At 43.8% G+C, this 20,379-nt stretch overlaps 1 protein-coding gene across 1 annotated transcript in view; it reads right to left on the bottom strand.

Annotated features, from left to right (window-relative positions):
• Positions 1-20,379, bottom strand: part of LOC102260525 (chromosome unknown open reading frame, human C9orf3) — a 333,222-nt gene that overhangs the window by 255,971 nt on the left and 56,872 nt on the right. The window contains exons 4-5 of the mRNA XM_014545703.1: positions 9,998-10,151; positions 1,919-2,164 (exon numbers count right to left, since the gene is read on the bottom strand). Coding sequence (XP_014401189.1) covers positions 1,919-2,164; positions 9,998-10,151 — 400 coding nt within the window. The remainder of the gene's footprint in view (positions 1-1,918; positions 2,165-9,997; positions 10,152-20,379) is intronic.

The following is a 20,379-nucleotide window of genomic DNA, read 5'->3' as shown; positions in this document are numbered from 1 at the left end:
CCCCGCCGCCCCCGCCACTGGCAGTGGAAGATACCGCAACCCTCCACAGCTCAAGCATGGGGAACAGTAACTAAGCCCAGGAAAACATCTAGGCCAGGCAGACTCTTTCCACAGTCCAAAAAGAAGGGAAAAAATGGAAAAAAATGATATCTGACAACCCACAAATGTTTAAGTGTGCGGTTCTCCTGTTCAGCATGAAAGCACTCTTGTTGCTGCTAAGTTATTATTACCCTCACATTTTTTACATTTGTGCCCAGTACCATTTAGCCTGAGGGTATTTAGGCTTATTGCTTTAAAAATACAGAGTTAAGCATGTTTAAATCACTTTAAATATCGCAGGCAGCAGCAAACACACAGCCTACCTGCTTGGACACGCAAACTTGAAAAGAAAAGCTTTACACCATGGCCCGCAGGTCAGCCAGTCCTGGCCGAGGCAGACGGACGTCAGGAAGGAGCTACAGAAAACAAGGCCCTCTGTGTGAGAGGCTCTGCCGGGCTTCCCTCGGGTCAGCGCTGAACTGTGAGCAAACATGCCCTGAAAGCTGCGCTCTCATAAAGTGCTGAAAACTCCCAACAGATATGGCCCCTCAAAACTGTGTACAAATGAGACGCATTTAATGAACGACCCTTTCTTTGCCAATAATTCTGCTTAAATTAAGTCCAGCAGACTCTTCAAAGGGACCAAAGAAGCCCGCTTGTTAAGAAGGATTCTATATATAGACATCCAAGACAATTCTATGATGCATGTAACCAAATATATATAATTATCCTAGCTTCTACATTCCCATTATCTTCATAAATATAGGATAAAAATCAGCCTAAAGGACTTTCTCAGACCTCCACAAGGATTAAGACTAGCCAGCCAGCTTTTTAAAAGGCTACGTATGTAGTAAAGATCAAAAGCAAATGTTCTGGACAGTTCTTTTCTACTCATGGGTTTTTACTAAGAATGTGTGCAGTTTTCAGGGAAAACACCACAAATGACAGCTGTTCAAAAGCATGGAAATTAATTGGCAGCAGGAATTTCCTTGACTAATAGGGAAAAACTTAAAGTCACATGTTTTGATGAGCTTATTTTTCCCATCTTTAGTCAAGCATATCCACTGTTAATGATTAAGATTTTCAAACAGAAATATAACCAAGTAAAATCCTGAGTAGATAACCAAGTAAAACGCTGAGTGAAATCCAGCTACCTATTACTGAATGAACAATGGCATTAATGAATGAATTTTAGGTGTAAATAATAAAATATAGGGAAAGGTTCAACTTGCAGGTCTTGATTTTCTATAGGAACTAAACTATGACATCAATAAGAACAATGTAGTTATTGTATTGAGCAACAGTAGTAAGACAAGTACCTCCCGCCCCCACCCCATCCCCAGGAAGCCGCCTGCTTTGAGCTGTTTTTCTAGCAGTGGTGATGGATTTACACTGATCCATCCACAGTCTCTCTGACACAGGGGCTCTTAAGGCATTGCCCTTGTGACGACGTGAGAATGGATGAGACAGCTGGTCAGGATTAGGCGAGCAGCCTATGGCCCTGGAACCAGGTTGTGTCACCCTGCCCAGAACCTTGGGACCATTAGCATTATGCTCTCACCACCTAAGCTAACCAGCCACTGATCAGCCACGATCCAACATACAACACTCTGGGGGCACCATGTCTTTTAAATCCCGGCGACAATGTCATTCTATTTTTAAGGCAGCTGAATGCAGCCCAAGACACCCAAAGGCTCATGCATGATAGAGTCTATGCACAGACTGTCCCTCAACGCAGCAATGAGATGTCCAAGCACAAGCAATCATGGTCCTTCCATCCTAATCAAATGACAGCTCTGACTGAGCTCAGAAAAAGCAAGAAATAGTCACAGAATTCCCCCAGCATGTTCTCTCCAAGTGCCACAATGGAACAATGTACCTGGCCATCCCCAGGCTTGGAAAGTTGGCAGGAACGATGAGCACATCCAGCCTGGAGAATGGGTGTGTCCCCAGCACAGCGTGCGCTGCTGAGAGGCAAGGAGAGAGCAGCTGCAGAAGGGTCTCCTGGCAGGCACCTGCGAGGCTCTCGGGGGCGAACACCCGATGAGGAATGATCTCCTGGGTTGTGGCGGACGGATCCTGGAAGCGGCAGGGGTATTCCATGTGGCCACAGACGCCAGCACACCTGGGGACAACACAAAATAAACAGATGTACTTTATGGTAAATAGGTTTATGCTTCTTGCTGTGGAGGTGAGGAGCTTTCACAGGCATGGGCCACTTCTAGGAGAGAGCGGTTCAGACAAGTTCCCAAGCAAAAACCGTACTTGAGTTCTCCGCTTGCCTGATCTATGCAGCAGTGATAAAATACAGGTGGACATCCTTCTGATTGTACTGAACTATTTGAGTAATTTCAATCTAAGCTAAGTGAAAGCAGTAAAATCTTGTTTTAGAATAAATGGGGGAAAAGCCCCAAGACTCTAAACAGTAAAACAACTCATCAGACAAAAAATAATGTCTGCCCTTAGAATTGTGCTTTCAAATATCACTATGGAAGAAATCCTCTCCAAATCAGGGACGATTCATAACTCAGAAAGGAAGGGACGGTGCAGCCAAAGTGAAGATGGCATTCTGGAATTTGCTAGAATAAAAGACGTGGATTTGGGTAGAGAACAATGAAGCAAATGACAGTACAGCTTCCAACTTCAAAAGAGCACAATCCACTCTACTAAAAAGTAGTCTAGGTGGTTCTTTACAAAGGCCATCAAAAGGTGTGCTGTTAAGGAATACAGAGGCGCTTTTCCCCCCAATATATTTATTATTGACTAGAGGCCTGATGCACGAAATTTGTGCAAGGGGCTCGGCCCTCGCAGCCCTGGCCGTCCAGTCTAATTAGCATATTATGCTTTTATTATTATAGATTGATTTTAGAGAGAGAAAAAAAGGGAAGGGAGGGAGAGAGGGAAGGAGGGAGAGAGGGACACTGATTTGTTACCCTACTTATTTAAGTATTCACTGGTTGATTCCTGTATCTGCTTTGACAGGGGATCGAATCCAAAATCTTGGGCAATGCTCTAACCAATGAAATACTGGCCAGGGTCTACAGAGCACTTTTGTACAAGATTTTCACCAATCCATTTTCAATACAAACGTAACTAAATCAGCCTTTTAAAGAAACAGATTAGAGCCCAGCCTGCACCATCTGGCCACTGTCCTTTATTCTACCAAAGGTGGAGCTGAAAAAGAATTCCTAGAGCCTGACTCATAGGCCTCAAGAGAACCTATCTACCCAAAGAACCCCACGTCAAAGGGAACTATTTTTTCACCTGTTAACAGGTCCTTTATTCGAACATAATGGAATAGTTCTCTACTTTTAATGTATAAATTATATTCCTAACTATGAGGTTTATTAGATTCACAGTGAATACTGAAAAAAAACTTAAAATACCGGTACATTCCAATATGGGAGGACTGTAGCAATACTGCCTCTCCAAATTTCTGAAGTGCCTTTCACCCGCCCAAGGTCAGCACTGACTGCCCTAGGAGGTCTGCACAGCAATGGAGAGAAGCCTCGCCCTCCACCATGTGGTACATAGAACACAGCTCCCAGCACCCATGACGTTTGGCCACAGCTGAGGGAACAGTAATGGGGGAAGACTCATAAATACTTCTCCCAGGTTAAGGTGACAGGAAGAATATAATTGTTAAGCTTGCCAAAGTCCCCGGATTGATAACCTTGCTTTATGGAGAAAGTGAGAATAGGTGCCTGTTGGTAAACATTTAACCGAAGGCTCAGTGTCCACCTAGGGCAGTGATGGCGAACCTATGACACACGTGTCAGAGGTGACATGCGAACTCATTGCTTTGGTTGATTTTTCTTTGTTAAATGGCATTTAAATATATAAAATAAATATCAAAAATGTAAATCTTTGCTTGACTATGGTTGCAAATATCAAAAAATTTCTATATGTGACACGGCACCAGAGTTAAGTTAGGGTTTTTCAAACTGCTGACACCCTGAGCTCAAAAGGTTCGCCATCACTGACCTAGGGACTAGTACTGTGCTGGAGCATCAATTTAATGACAGCTCTCACAAAGCGAAAAATCATTTGTTAAGTTGACCACCACAATACCTTCTCCTAATGTGTTTATATGGGTATGCAATGTGCTATGGTAATTGAAGCTCGCACTCTCCATTGAAAAGCTTGCAGAGCACATTAAATAATGGAGAAGTTAGAGGTGAAGAGGCATCTTCAGGACAAAGTTGGAGCATGCGTTTAAATTCAATCTATCAAAGCGCAATTTTGCAAGGAGACATTCCATTGCCCTAGCTAGAAACACACCATGGGGCTAAACTATTTCTTTTGCAGCCAAGGACTCGAACTCCAAAAGTTAGAGAACAGTTTGAGGGAGCCAAAGTAATACCATGAAAGCCAATTTGTTCAAGAGAAAAGGTGAGTTAAATTCTCTCTGGATAGAAATGGTACTACTACACAAGTAATAAGGTTATTTCAGTTGGATGCATTAGCACTGTTTTTCATAATCAAGCCTCAGAGAAATGCAGGACTCTAAGAAGACAATCAAGCTATGGGCAAGTGAGACCAGTAAGGCTCCCAGTACAAATGGAAATGGCACCAGGGAGGCCACACGTGGGTTCTGACGTGGGGATCGGGACACCTGGACTTTCGTGGCTGTTCAACCGGTTCCCTGTGACCCGAGGCAAGTGACTCGGTCTCGGGCCACTTTTCCTCACCTCGGACATGGTCCTCACAGAACAGGCTGCTGAGAAGGGGAGGGCTGATTGGAAAGGGTGTGAGGGAACTTCCTGGGGTGAAGGAATGTTCTCTACCTGGGCTAGCATGTATTCAACTGTCAAAAACTGATCAAGCCGAACAACTTAAGGTCTGTTCATTCTGCTGTTTGCTAATTATAGTTTAATTAAAGGCAAACACACAAAACACCTGAACACACGTGAGCCGTCTGCATGCGAGAGCCATGTTTCTGATGCGGTAGGGAAACGCTGTGCTTTGTAAAGTCGTGAGTCGTCTTCCACAGAGTCCACATTAACTCACAGACACTCTATCTTTCCTTCAGAGTGCCCTCCAGTTACACATCGCCATGTACATGCCTAACTCCTACCACCACTGCTACTTACGTTTATTGAACATTTACTGGGTGCCAAGCACTGCTCTGAACACTTTACATACATTTTCCCAGATAATCCACAACATGCCTAAGGAATAAGAACTATTCATCACAGCGTGAGTCTTCATAAGCTCCTCCCTCCTGACTCTCCTTCTCCATTAAACCTTATTTTGCTTCTTAAGTAAATTTGGGTCCTGGAGTTTTTCCAAAGCTGAGCTCAGCGGCCCTGTGATTCTCCAGTGTCTGTTTCTCCTTGTCAGTGTCACCTATTAATTCTGCCCAGAGTGGGAAGAAGGGTGGAACCACGTTAGGCTGGTAAACGATGGGCACCAGGCATTGGTCCCCTCTTACACGATGCTGGACTGAGACGATTTTACAAGCGCTCTCTCCAAGGAGTAGGGGTGGCCATGTCTGACTCAGAGCCACAGGACTGCAAACTGCCTCAAGAGGTTCTCCTCCTGTTTCAGACAGCGCTGTGCTGAAACCCGGGCACAAACGGTCCTCTGTCCTGGGTTCAAAAGAAATTACTGGAAAGCCTCCCCGGGGAATGCACAGCCTTTTCCCACAAGCCTTCCTGGGTTCACCGTGAGGACTCAGTCAGTATCTCCTGCATTCCTGCTCTTCTCAAGGCACTCCGCACGGGGCTGCCCTGCGCATACCTATGCAGAAGACGCCGGCCTGACCTTTGAGGAGTTTACAGTTTTGTTAGGAGAAAAAATGTTAGATCCTGATTAGTTTAGTGACACAGTCCAACGTTTACGCAATTTATGAACATGTTTCAGCTAGCAGAGAAAATGCCTCCTAAAAATCACAAGTGCTCAAACCACCATCACCTGCCCCCCAGCGGGTGGCTGACAGTGATGGCAACACACATCATGATGTCATAGCGTCTGAAAGCTGGAGTGTTTTCTGCAAACATTCAGTACATTAAAAAGCAAAATGTGATATGTGCAATGCAGGGAAGAAAGCAGAAACACTCTAGGGGAGCAAGGGTTGGACAAATAACCAGCCGAGAAGGCCTGGAAAGGTCCCCCCACAGCGAAGGTGTTCCGGAAACTGGAGTTCCCCTGTGATGTATCTCTGCATCCCTTCTATTCAAAGAGATAGAAACAGGCCTCGTCCGCCAAGGTCCCACTCTTCATTGACTTTACACCCTCTGCCAAGTGTCCCCTTCTGTGGAGTTAGCGCCTCAGTGCCTCTCCCAGGCTTTTCCAAGCTCTGTGTGCCTGTTTTCCACGCTTTTAACCATTTTTGCTGATCTCCTCTGGCCTTTATCCAAGGGTCCTGCTTAACCTGTATAGCCCCAACGTGAAGACAACGCTTTAACCAAGGCCTCAAGAGGTTAAACATAATACAAAGATTTCCTGGTGGCTGGAGAAGGTTATACTGCAGCCAAACAAAATTAATAAACTTTCCACAGTTTGGCTGAATGCCTTATAATTAATAAATTTACCTAAATGCTCACCCAGAATGAGCTGGAGCACATGTGGAACTGGAGCTGGAAGAGGACTGCTCTTCCTATAATTTGGCCCACATGGACAGGGGTCAGAGGTTCAGTGACCAGCCCTGGCCGGTGTTGCTCAATGGGTAGAGCATTGGCCCATGCACAGAAAGGTTGTGGTTCAATTCCTGGCCAAAGGAAGGGCAGATTTGATCCCTGGCCCTAGTTGGGCAAATGTGGGGGACAACCAGTCCCTCTCTCTCTCTCTTTCTCTCTCTCTCTCTCTCTGTCTCTCTTTCCTTCCCTCCCTCCATCCCTCTTTTCCTCCCTTCCACTCTCTCTAAAAATCAATGGAAAAAAATGTCCTTGGATGAGGATTAACAACAACAACAACAACAAAAGTTCAGTGACCAATACTTTGGCCAAATTTCTGGGACCCAGATGAACACATTAGGCAAATAAAAGCCTATAGTATCTAAGGCCTCTGTGAAAGTTACGTTTCCGTGAATTGAACTAGTGGTCTTAGGAAGGCTTGAGGTAGAAAGGGGGGCTGGGAAAGACAAGGGGACCAGATGTGAACATAACCAAAAACAGTGCAGTTGGCACTTCAGAGCACCTTTGTTGGCAAACTTAGCGTAGAGCCAGAGATTTAATGGATCAAAACACAAAGCCACCCTCTGATGACTAAAGACAGCACACATGAAGCACGCAGCCAGGGAAGGATTAAGCAAATGTAAGCTATTATTTTATCAGCAGCACATTTCTGATGGACAAGCACAGTGATAAATGAAGGGAAAACTTAGTCGTAGCATGTCAGACATGGAAGGGAGTGTGGGAGGGACTTCATCCACCAGCCTCCCCGCCCCCCCTCCACACTAGCACAAGCTTCCCTGCAGTGGCACCCATGCCCTGGGGCTCCAGCCGATCTGATTGGCTGGTCACTCTGGACTTTCTCTTTAGAGTCTGCTTGCCCACAGAGGGGGGACTTTTGCCTCTCAGGAAGGCTGTGTACATCTGTGTTGTGGAGGCTTGCAGTGGTCAGCTGCGTGGAGGCCTGTCTCATTTGGAGATGGAGTATTAGAAACCCCATTAACACTGTACACCTGAGCCTGCCCTCAGTCCAGCTTCTGTCAATAATAAAACCTTTCTTTTGTTCTCCTGTCTCTCAATTGGTTCTGAACTCAGGAGGACAAGAGAGGGGTTGTGTTTGCCCCGTCCCCTAAACCCTAACAGGGATACCAAAGTCCTATCTTCCCAGAATCCCCACTTCACCTGCCATGTCCTCCTCCGTCACAGTTACGGATGCAAGAGGCGTGAACAGCCATCTCAGCTGCTTCTGGGCAGCAGAGAGCACGCACAGGGGACGCTTGCTGCCCGCTCCCCACTCGGATCTCTGCGGATATGGCTGGGGGACAGAATAACAGACGTCTTTCTCTGCCTTCCCCTAGCCTTCCTAAGGCACACATTTTTCAACTGCACACCTCAAACAGCGAATCAGGCTGCGCGGTACGTGCAGAGCAGGGTGCTCCTTCCCAGGAAGAAACTGACACACTCCCTCCGCGCCACACCCCCAGCGAACTCTGCATTCTACAGAGAAGGATGGTTTTGCCCACAGAAACTTACTTAGCCAACAGGCACGGCACCTCCAGGCTCAAAGGTAGCGCCTCAACTCCTGTTTTCTGTTACAACGTGAATCATTCCAATTGGCAACAGTGACTCAGTCCTGGCACCGACTCTCCAGGTGAGAGTGGACCAGACTCCGGGTGGGGCAGGGGTGTTATGTACAATTTTTAAAAGTCCCCAGGTAAGACTCTGAATCACCTCTCCAGGGGGTTCGGCCCAGATGTGAATCCAGGTCTTGTAACTCAGGAGGCAGGAACAAGTCCCAGCATCATTATTTTATCTATAAAATGGAGATAATAAAACCTATCTGTCATACAGGCTTATCCCCAGAACTAACCGAGATGACATTTAAATCAAGATTTTCCTGGATTTCAAACAGCCAATGGCTTCTGCATCAATTCAGGATAGGCTAGGATATGCTGCAATAACACACAACCCCAGTATCTTAGTCGCTTAACACAAACAAGTTATTTCTCACTCATACCAAGTCTACTGTGGATCCAAGTGACTACCCAAGGCACCTGTCCTCCCTACTCAGAAATCTGGCTACCCAGAACTGCAAAATGAGGCCTACTGTGGGATTTCAGTGACAGGGGGAAAGGGCACTAGGTCTCACAAACCATTAAATATTCCCACATGAAAATAACATATGTCACTTCTGTCTACACCTCTTCTTCCCTCAGGAGTGCATAAGTAAAATTCAAAAAGCAATCTAGGATACTCTATATAGCTCAGGGAAGATAGCCCAAAATATGGAAGTTACTAAGTAAGAAGTGGAAATTACCTCCCTTCCTCCAAAAAGCAAAATGTAGGCAATAAGACATGCCCCTCGGAAGAGAGGGCTCAAAGGCTTTGTTTTCTAAGGACACCAGCCACCACCGTCACTGCAAAAGCAACCTGGCAAAACAAAACCGACACAAAAGGAATTTGTCCTACGAGCATATCTTATCTGCCTTTCAAGGATGAGCTAACCATCTGTCCCATGACTCTGGGCGTTCTCCACCAGAAGGTACTGACTTAGTGACGACCTGTAAATGGGAAAATGATTAAACTGAGCTGTATGTAAAAGTTCTAGAATGAAGCACGATACCACACGACATGACTAGCACACTCCTGTGCCCAGTACGTGCATTCCCCTTCTCCTCTTTGGCTCTCGAAGCCAGAAACAGCTGAACTTCTGGGAAAGCTGCAAGTGAATACCTAGTGGCCTATACTGACTTTTAAAAAGTTTAAACTGATTTTCTCTGATCGACTCTGAAATAGAAGCAATTGCTACCGAAGTTAACAGAGCCCTGACCCAGCAGGATTCTCATAACCCAAGGGCCTTGTGACTGTGTCCTTGTGTCCGATGCTCCTGAGAAGGCTGCCTCACAAATGCACTGCTAACAGCAGTCACTGGAACCAAAGCAGCAGAGTGGACTACAAAGGAAGCCATCAAACAAGCAACTTCTTTTGATTAAGTTGTGTTTTTGACTAAATAAGCACTGAAATCCAAAGTTAAAAGGTGTAGAAAGAAAGTACTGGATCTGAAGTTCCTGTTGACTTAACCAAATATACAAAAATATTTCACCTGACTTCACAGAGGATTTCATAGACATTTATTTTATTTTATTGTTCTTTCCGTATAAACAATATGCCCACATTTCTACCTCTCAACTCTCTTTCCCTCCCAGCAGGGCTTTTCCTGCTTTGAGTAATCACAGTTTGGTTTAGTTTCTCAGCAGGGATGACTCACATTCCCAGTGCTTGGAATAAGTGCATCATTCTGCTCCCTCAAGTGTCTGTTTTCCAGCAACATCCCAAATACAAACCTAAAGTCAGCCTCGGATGGCGAGAGGGACCTCTCTGCTGCCAGGTCACTTGGCGAGCAGGTCTCGGGCTTCACTTCTGTCCAGGGTCCCACCGCAATTGTGAAGGTGGAGGCTGGCATTGGCATGGTTACGTAGTAATGCCAGCTTGAGCACCCTATAAACAGAAAGAGAGAAATCACAATGAGACCCATGTATGGTTCTAGACCTCACTTGTATCTTTTCTCTTCAGGCCGTTGAAGAACTTGTGTCCTAAGATGGTATGAGCCAGTTCTTGGAGGTGGGCCATGTCAACTGAAGGGGCACTATTCCAGGTCTCAGGAAGAGAGATGATAGTTTCAGGGCAACCAGGGAGGTTTGGATCTATTCCAAGCATCAGTTTGAAGCCATTCAGGTGAGGCTATAAATATGAGGGATGGGGGACCAGCCCAATATATTAACAGATAAAAAGAATGAGGAATATAAGACCTGAAGTTCCACAGTTAATTGGTGGTTGAGGTGGTCACTAACAGCTGCAAACACAAAAAAGTATAGGCTGTATGCTTCTAGAGAGGCTAGAACAATATCTTATTCATCCTATTGCCTCGCACAGTACTTGGCATTAAAAAAAAATGCTCAGTTGAATGAATGGATGGATGATTAATGAACAAATGAATTATCACTTCTATTCTGCTAAACTATTTTGTCTGAATTTAATTCAAGCCCATCTAAAATGGATAGATATAATAGAATACAACGAGACTAAAGAAAGGAGATACCTAGGTTTTAGTCCCAACTCTGAAACTAATTAACTGTGGAAGTTCAGGTCTCATACTAGAATTCCTCATCCTTTTTATCTGTCAATATATTGGGCTGGTCCCCCATTCCTCATTGAGCAGATGAAAAGCAGGCCTGGAAAGGTTCCATGGAACCAAGGAGTGCCAGCTAGTTGGAACAAGGCTGGACTTACAGTTGGGGCTCCCCACCCAGCCAGGGGTGTGCCCCTAGTTAGTACACACCTTAGAGAAGGCTTTTACCAAGGAATAAATGATCGATAACTTGTAACACTATACTCCCTTACTTCTGAAATAGAAAAATGATTTTAATGTTTCTGAAATCTGAATGTGTCATACAACCTGATTTGACATAGTATTTTTCTCTGAGCATCTGCTATAAATTGATGGTACGTGTTAAGAGGAATTACTATCACCTCATATTATGAAACACAGTTCTCCACTTCTCATGCTCCTCGTGTTCCATAATAGTAACACAACCTAGCCTCTCTTTCAGCCTCTCACTAACTCTATGGCAGGAGCTATTCTTCTCTTTCTTGTTTTAAGTGTTAGAGGGTTAGCCCTAGCTGCTTTGGATAGAGCGTCAGCCTGCAGACTGAAGGGTCCTGGGTTCAATTGCAGTCAAGGGCACATGCCCGGGGTTGTGGGCTTGATCTCCAGTAGGGGGCGTGCAGGAGGCAGCCGATCAGTGATTCTCTCTCATCATTGATGTTTCTCTCTCTCTCCCTCTCCTTTCCTCTCTAGAATCAATAAAAAATATATATATTTTTAAAAAGCTTTAGCCCAGTTGGCATGGCTCAGTGGTTGAGCATCTACCTATGAACCAGGAAGTCATGGTTCAATTCCTGGTCAGGGCACATGCCTGGGTTGTGGGCTCAATCCCCAGTGTGGGGCATGGAGGAGGCAGCTGATCGATGATTCTCTCTCATCATTGATGTTTCTATCTCTCTCTCCCTTTCCCTTCCTCTCTGAAATCAATAAAAATATATTTTAAAACGAAGTTTTAGAGGGTTAAACACTCATGGGGTGGGCTGTGGTGTCCAATTTGGTTAGTAAGTGGATAAGAAGTCATATTCAGGGCCCAAATGTTAACATGCCCACATTGGCCCTCAGAGCTAATATGACATTTTTCAAAGTACTCTACCAGTAAAAACCAATAATAAAGGTTAGATTCTGATCTCCATATGCTTGGCTTCTTTATCTCTCAACTAATTCTGAACTCAGGAAGGTAGAGAGTCATTTTTTATTATCCTCAGAAAATACCAACTTAGATCCAAAAGAATATCCTGCAGAACTCCTCTGATGAAAAATAAAATTTTAAGTACAAAACAAAGACCTAAACTTAAGGAAAAAAATAAATGATATCAACTTTGAATAAAAATGATATGATATCAAGTTTGGAAGTCATTAGAGGAAATACTTGAATGAGGAATATAGAAGGGCATGCTCAGAATGGCTGGGAACACTTCACAGAGGTATCCATTCTCTCAAAACTGGTTATACCTTTCATTCTCTTCTGGAGTCAGAATGTCACTCTTAAAATCACTCATTCCACATCTGACTAAGAAGCTGACGGCATGCTCCTCTTTTTTTTTCTTAATCTTTATTGTTGAAAGTATTACATATGTCCCTCCTCTCCCCCCACCCCCAACTCCTCCAGCCCATCCCTGCCTCTGGCCCCAGGCCCTCACCACCCCACTGTCTGTGTACATGGGTGCTCCTTTTTTATTTTTTTAAATAGTTTTATTATTTTTTAATTGATTTTAGAAAAAGAGGAAGGGAGAACAAGAGAGAAAAGCATCAATGTGAGAGAGAAACATCAAACAGTTGCACCAGTAAGCACCTCGACCTAGATCAAACCCAAAATCTGGGTATGTACCCTGACCTAGAATCAAACCCATAACCCTTCAGTGCACAGGATGATGCTCCAACCAACAGAACCACACCAGCCAGGGCAAGGCATGCTCCTCTTTAAAGATGAGGGACTTCGAACAAGATGGCAGGGTAGGTAAACATGAAATGGGTACTTCCCTCCTCCCAGCCACATCATAATTAAAACTAAACTATAGAAAACCACCATTCCATTCAGAATGCCTGAAATCTGGCTGGTTGGAAGCCCTACAACTAGGGAATTGAAGAAGAAGCCAAATCGAGATTGGTAGGAGGGGTAGAGACATGGAAGAGGCTGGTCCCACACCCACGTATGGCAGAGAAAAATCATAAGGGATATCTTGGCTGCGGAGATCCCCCCTGAATTCCCTGATGAGAAGTGATGGGTCCCAGCCCCACACCAGGACCTCAGCCCAGGGTACCAGTGCCAGGAAGAGAAGTCCCCATAACTTCTGGCTGTAAAGATCAGCCGAGGATCATGGCTGAATGACACGGAGGCTGCTGGAGTCCCAGACAGTTCCTTTTAAAGGGTCCACACGCAGACTTACTCAGACTCATTCCCTCTGAGCTCTAGTGCTGGGCAGCAAATTAAAGTGCAACAGAGGCAGATGGGGAAGCAGTGAATTGTTTGTTGAGCAAGAGCTGAGGGCGAGGGCAGCTTTCTCCCAGACAGAAGTGCTGGCAAAAGTCATTGTTCCTTTGATGAGCCCTCCCCTTACAGAGCTGGCAGTCAGAGTCTCCATCAACCTGGCTAACACTGTTTTCCCCACCCTAGTGATTTCCTGAGGCTCTGCCCCACTCAACTTTCAGGCCCACCCAAGCTGTTTCCAGTGGCTTTTCCATACCAATGGCCTGTCTTGGCTAATGTTTCAGATTTTCCTAAAATCTCTCAAACAAGCAGCATCAGGCCTTGGTTCAGAGCCTGGCCTCTCCTGGGTACCTCCAAACCCAGAACAAGTACCAGCCATCTGCTGACTACTTTGTAGCTAATGCTGGGTGGCCCTGGGCAGTGGCTGACCTTGAATTGCACCTCCCTGGAGATCCCGGAGCCAGTGCACCCAGTGAATAGTTTCAGACCATGATGAAGCATCACTATCCAACCACCTTCATTAGCCACACACATAAAAGGCAGACTCAGTGGGCAGCAGAACCCTTCTAGAGTAAGTCCTGCTCTGTGGGGTGGGCCACAGCACAACTGATCATCCATGGTGGTCAGAGGTTGATGGTTGGTGGTCACAGACAGTTTTTGCAGCTGATTGGCCTGGGGGTAAATCTTCCCATTGACATGCCAACAGTAATCAAGGCTCAACTATAAGAGAAGGGTTACACAGCCCACGTGGGGGGCACACCTTGAGTGTCCAGCTTAGGAGACTGTGGAGGCTATGCCACTGGGCCATATGGGACACCTACTATATTAGGCCACACTACCAAGCCTGGGAGATGTAGCAGCTCTACCTCATACACAGAAACAAACACAGAGAGACTGCCAAAATAAGGAAACAAAGAAATATGTCCGAAAAGAAACAAAACTTCAGAAAAAGAACTAAACAAAATGGAGACAAGTAATCTACTAGACGCAGAGTTCCAAACACTGGTTATAAAGGGGACTCAAGGAACTTAGTGAGGACCTCAACAGCATAAAAAAGGACCAGTCAGAAATGAAGGATACACTAAATGAAATGAAGAATAATTTACAGGGAATCAACAGTAGAATGGATGAAGCTGAGAATCAAATCAACAATTTGGAATATAAGGAAGCAAAAAACACTCAATCAAAACAGTAAAAAGAAAAAAGAATCCAAAAACATGAAAATAGTGTAAGGAGCCTCTGGGACAACTTCAAGTGTATTAATATTCACATCATGAGGATGCCAAAAGGGGAAGACAGATCAAAAAATTGAAAGTCTATTTGAAAAAGTAATGACAAAAAAATTTCCTTAATTTGGTGAAGGAAATAAACATACAAGTCCAGGAAGCACAGAAAATCCAAACAAAATGAACCCAAAGAGGCCCACATCAAGAAACATCATAATTTAAATGCAAAAGGTTAAAGATAAAAAGAGAGTCTTAAAGGCAGCAAGAGAAAAGCAGTTAGTTACCTACAAGGGAGCTCCCATAAGACTGTCATCTGATTTCTCAACAGAAACTTTGCAGGCCAGAGGATTGGTAAGAAATATTCAAGGTGATAACAAGTAAGGATCTACAACTGAGATTACTCTACCCAGCAAAACTATCATTTAGAATGGACGGACAGGTAAAGAGAATCCCAGACAAGAAAAAGCTAAAGGAATTCATTACCACCAAACCCGTATTACATGAAATGTTAAAGAATTTTCTTTAGGAAGAAAAATTTAAAAAATAATAAACATAAATAATAAAATGGCAATAAAGACATATCTATCAACAATTAAATATTAAAGAAAAAACCAAAATAAATGAACAATCAGACCAGAAACAGATTCATAGATACAGAGAATATTTTGACAGTTGCCAGATAGGAGGGGTTGGAAAAGATGAAAAAATTAAGAGGTACAAATTTGTAGTTACAGAATAGTGACAAGAATGTAAAGTATAGCATAGGGATATAGACAATAATATTCTAATAACCATGTATGGTGTCGGATGGGTGTGAGATTTATCAGGATGATCACTTAGTAAGTTATGTAATATCTAATCACTGGGATGTACACCTGAAACTAATATAGTAGTGTATGTCAACTGTAATTTAAAAATAAAAATGATTTTAAAATGAAAAGGAAAAAGACGAGATAACAAGAGTTGGCAAGGATGTGGAGAAAAGGGTGCAGCCACTATGGAAGACAGTATGAAGGTTTCTCAAAAAATTAAAAATAGGACTACCATCTGATTCATCAATTCCACTTATGGGTATTTATCCAAAGGAAATGAAATCACTATCTCAAAGTGATATCTGCACTCTCATGTTCATTGCAGCATTATTTTCAATGACCAAGGCATAGAAACAATCTAACTTCCAGAGTAATGCCTGGATAAAGAAAATGTGAGACATAAAAAAGGAAATCCTTCCATTTGTGACAACATGGATAGACCTGGAGAACATTATGCTAAATAAAATAACTCAGACAGAGGAAGATAAATAGTGTATGAGATCTCACTTATATGTGGAATCTAAAAAAATCCCACAAAAAATCAAACTCATAGAAACAGAGAGTAGATTGGTGACTGACAGGGGTGGGGGTTTGGGAAGACATTTAGGGGAAATCAGTGAGGGTGTTCAAAGGATGGAAACCTCTGGTTATAAGATAAATAAGTTCTGGGGATATTATGCACTGCAAGGTGACTGTTAACAATACTATATTGTATATAATTAACAAAACTGTATTGTATATAATTAATAATACTATAGTGTATATTTTATAGTTGCTAAGAGAGTAGATTTTCAGAGTTTTCACCACACACAATAAAACTATGTGAGGTGATGGATGTGTTAACTAACCTTATTGTGGTAACCACTTCACAATATATTCATGTATCAAATCATCACATTGTGTACCTTAAACTTACAATGTTAGATGCCAATTATATCTCAAAAAGTCTGGGGGTGGGGGGAGAAACACTATGTTTCTCATTTAGCATTGAATGTTTGACCTGATTTTTTTGCTGCCTCTCTGGTCCTTATACCATCCATCTAGCACATGGAGAAGAAAAGACTGCTTGGAAACAGCACAAGCTGAAACTGCTTTCAATAGAGAATGCTGCTAGTGGAATAGAAGGTATCTGTTAGATGCCTACACAAGGTCATGGAGAAGCCTCACCAAGTGCCAATGACATCATGTCCCAGCACCTTTATCAGAATGCCTGTACTCTCAAGGTGATGGGAGGAGGGTGGTGGAGGCCAGAACTGATGTGGCAGGGGAGGGGAAGGAGATTAGCAGTTTCAAAACAAAGTCAGACACTTTAAATGACCTGGAGTTTGGGAGCAAAATAGCAAAAGTATTAACAGAATCTGAGTTAAATCCAACAAAAATATTTTAAAACTGTCATTACTCCGTCAGTCTTCTCTGAAGTTAAATCATGGGAGAAAAGGGATTTTTTTGGGGGGAGGGAGGGGGAAATGTCTTGAAAACATCATCCAAACCCATATTTTAAATGCTCAAGATGATTTTTTCCTATATAGCCCTCAAGATTTTTAATTTATTGATTCTTACAGTTCCTCTACTTCATGGAGCTCATTGGGAATAAACTGTTTCATGCTTTAAGCTTTTAAAGCCAAAAACTTTTTCAGGATACCTAGTGACAGTCAAATAGGGCCAGATCAATAGCCTGGGCCAAACAAGAACCGGCCAGGCGCCCACTTCCCAAAGACCCTGGCTGGATTCTACAGAAGTTTCTCAAAGGTGTCCAGCCCTGGGCTTCTTGTCCAACCTGGGTGAAGGCTGAAGTCACTGCAGTGACACCTGAATGCTTCCACTGCGCTGGGGAGGCTTTTACTGGCCCCTACCATCGGGGCAAGTCTCAGGGCCTCATCTTTGAGCTGTCTGTTCATGGACTATTCCACAGAGCCGAACCTGGCATGAGGACGGCCCACTGCCAAGGGAGCTAGCTGCTCAGGGGACACCTGATCCCATCTTCAAACCAGACTGCAGAAAAGGCAAAGGACCACGTGGAAATACTGCCCCAGAATGCAGAGCACAGATTCCAAAGAAAAGAGAAATAATTTCTGGATGGGCAATTGTTTGGGATAAGCCTACCTTGAAAAGAGAACTGATGAAGAGCATGTCTCTTTGGAGTATGCCTACTGATATAGTTCCAGCCCTGGAACTGACTACTTGGGTTCAGCTGCCTGCTCCACACTTACCAGTTTGGACACATCACTTAATCTCTCGATGCATCAGAGTCCTCATCTATTAACAAGGGAATGATCATAGTGTCTATCTCAGAGGATTATGTGATTTAGGTTAGATGATATACACAGAAATCACTAAGGCATAGTAACTGGCACATAGTAAGTGTTGAAGAAATCTTAACTGCTGTCATCTTTATGGCTGCCTCCCCCTGTTGCTTGGGCTGACTTTCTGGAGGCAGAGACGAAAAATGTTGAAGGTATGGCTGCCACATGTGCACTGAAGCCTGTGGCCTGATGAGGCCCACATATGGGGTTTAAGGTTGAATGGCATTAAAACGCAGTGCACACAAAGCGATCCATTTAAGGAGAATGACAGCCCAAAAGGGGGCATACTGCATGACTTCATATAGAATGGGCCATTTGGAGACTATTTAAATGGTGTTTACTTTAAATGAGCCAACCTTGATGAAATAGACAGTGAATACCTTCATTTTCCTTTTTTATTCAATCCACTTGCCCTAGGCTCCCTTGCTACCCCAGCTGCAAAACAAAGAGAACATGATGTACTTGAATTAAGCTGAGTTTTTCCTCTGCAAAGGCCAGAAGCCCATCACACCACTGGATAATTTCAGGGCCCGGCCTGGAATCATTAACCAAGATGAACAGGGAGTGGAAGGGTGGGGACAATAGGAACGGGCCTAGAGGAAGTGGCGCTCCCAACTGCGCAGGCCTGAGCAGCCACCCAGCTAGCTTCCCTTCTGAGCTTCCACAGAAAGTTCCCAAAGGCTCTATGCCACCTTCTCAAACTGGAACTTATTTAAGGGGTGAAATTCTTAGACTTCAATTGTCTCACTAGTAAGACAGAAATTTAATATCAGATATTGTTCTTATAATCACACTAGCAGCTGCTACAAGGTCCAAATAGACATTTTCATCTCTGAAATAAGATTGAAATTGTCCTTAAAGATAACTGTTTTTTTGTAGAAATGATAAGTGTTTGAAATGGGTCACTTTTCAAATCATAGGAGGCAGTCTAAAATTTAGTTTTGAAAACACGTATAACTGAGTGTTAAAACAATTACAATAATTATTTTCTTCATTTACTACTCTAAAAAACTGTCTTACGAATAGTTTTGAAGATCCCATCTTCCAAGGGAGGAAGAGGAAAGAGGGAAAAAAGAAGAACGTGATGGAGTCGTCAGCTCATGGCTAGGAAAGAGGATTTTTGATGGAATATCTGTGAAAACCTGTGCTAACTACTTGTGAAAATCATTTGTATAAAAAGAAAAAAAGTGTGAGAAAAACATCAAGATACTGTAGTCATCTTTACATATCGATCCTGCCCACTAACAGTAAATTCAACACAAAATGTATGTCCAGCCACTGTGCTCTGCTTAGGGGAGTCCTGGCCGCACCCCCTCCGCACAGCAGATGCAGCCTTACAGATCAGCTCCGGAGGCCAAGGCAGATGATTTCTCTTTGCAAAGACAGGATCTCAGCGAATGTCTTGTATTGAAAGAGTTATTATTTTCACTGAAAATTAAAACAGGCACTTAATTCTTCCTATTAAAAGTGGATCAAAGAAGGTGAAGGGATTAGCCAAAGAACAAATATGCGTAACCCATGGACACAGACAACAGTGTGGTGATGGCCAGAGGGAAGGGGGGCCGGGGCTAGGTGGAGGTGGGGGGAATGGGTGCATCTGTAATAGTGTCAACCATTAAAAAGAAAAGTTAAAAAGAACACAGACTTTTTTTCCACTGTAGGCTAGACAAATAGCATGAAGCACTCAGAAACTGATAAACGCTTTTATTTAGGTATCATATTTCTCTACTCAACAGTCCCTGCTGCTTTCCTACCTCAAGACTGTTTCTTTCTCTAGTCAATATTCTTAGTCTCAGAACTTCCTGCCCAAACTATTCCATACATCAAGCTATTTCATTATTTTGGAACATCTTTGTATCACAAAGTAAAGATGCTTAGCAATATGTACAGGAATATGCATGTTTATAAGTACAAGCAGACACACTATGTATAATGTATGTGTTATGTATATTTTGTGTATTGATGACAATACATTTAACAGATCCGTAAAAAGGAGGAGAGCTCCCAGTTTCAGTTGCTCTTCCTTTCTTGGCTTCCTGCTTGAGCGCTTGGGTCTTTCAGCAAACCCCAGCTCTCTTCTTTCACTTCTACACAGATGCCAAGCCTACACATTCTGGTTTTATGAGCTAGTGTCACCCTCCTGAATACCCATGGCGTGACTGCCTTTCGTTAGTTCTTCTTCGCTGTCGCTCAAGGGTGGGAGCTGGCAGCAGAACAAAGGAGAGAGTAAGAGCGTCCTGGGCTGGTATGTGCCAGCACTGCTTAACCAGGGCCATGTGCCAGGTCATGCCACCTCTTCTCAAGCACTGATGCCACTGGCAAGGCTTTGGGTTTCCTTCCTTCAACATGGTACCGCCTGAGGCACAGCAGACCCATGAGAGAATGACCTCCAAGATGATGCTTGTGAACCAGGTGAAAGAGCGCCACCTACTGAACAGAGGACACAAGCACCTCCCTAGGTTTAGAAGTTTCCCCTGGTGGCTGATGGATACCTAAGGAATACATGGCACCAGGATTGGGATTGGTCTTGCAAGCCTCACCCTCCATTCTGACCCATGACACAGACAACCTAGTTCCCCTGAAACTTAAGCACAAAATGGATGGTCAAACTACACCAAACCATCCTGCTCCCGATGGTCACAGGTACACTTTAGTACCTGACCCACATGAGAAAATTCATGAATATCAAGCCTAAGACAAAAACCCACAACAAGAATTGGTATGCACATGCCTGCCAAAGTCATCATTATCCAAAAGAAAGCATGATGACTTCCCCGTATGCTCAGGACGGT

The sequence above is a fragment of the Myotis brandtii genome, unplaced genomic scaffold (assembly GCF_000412655.1).
Source record: "Myotis brandtii unplaced genomic scaffold, ASM41265v1 scaffold419, whole genome shotgun sequence".
NCBI classification, from domain to species: Eukaryota; Metazoa; Chordata; class Mammalia; order Chiroptera; family Vespertilionidae; genus Myotis; species Myotis brandtii.
This window is presented reverse-complemented; position numbering and strand designations above follow the sequence as displayed.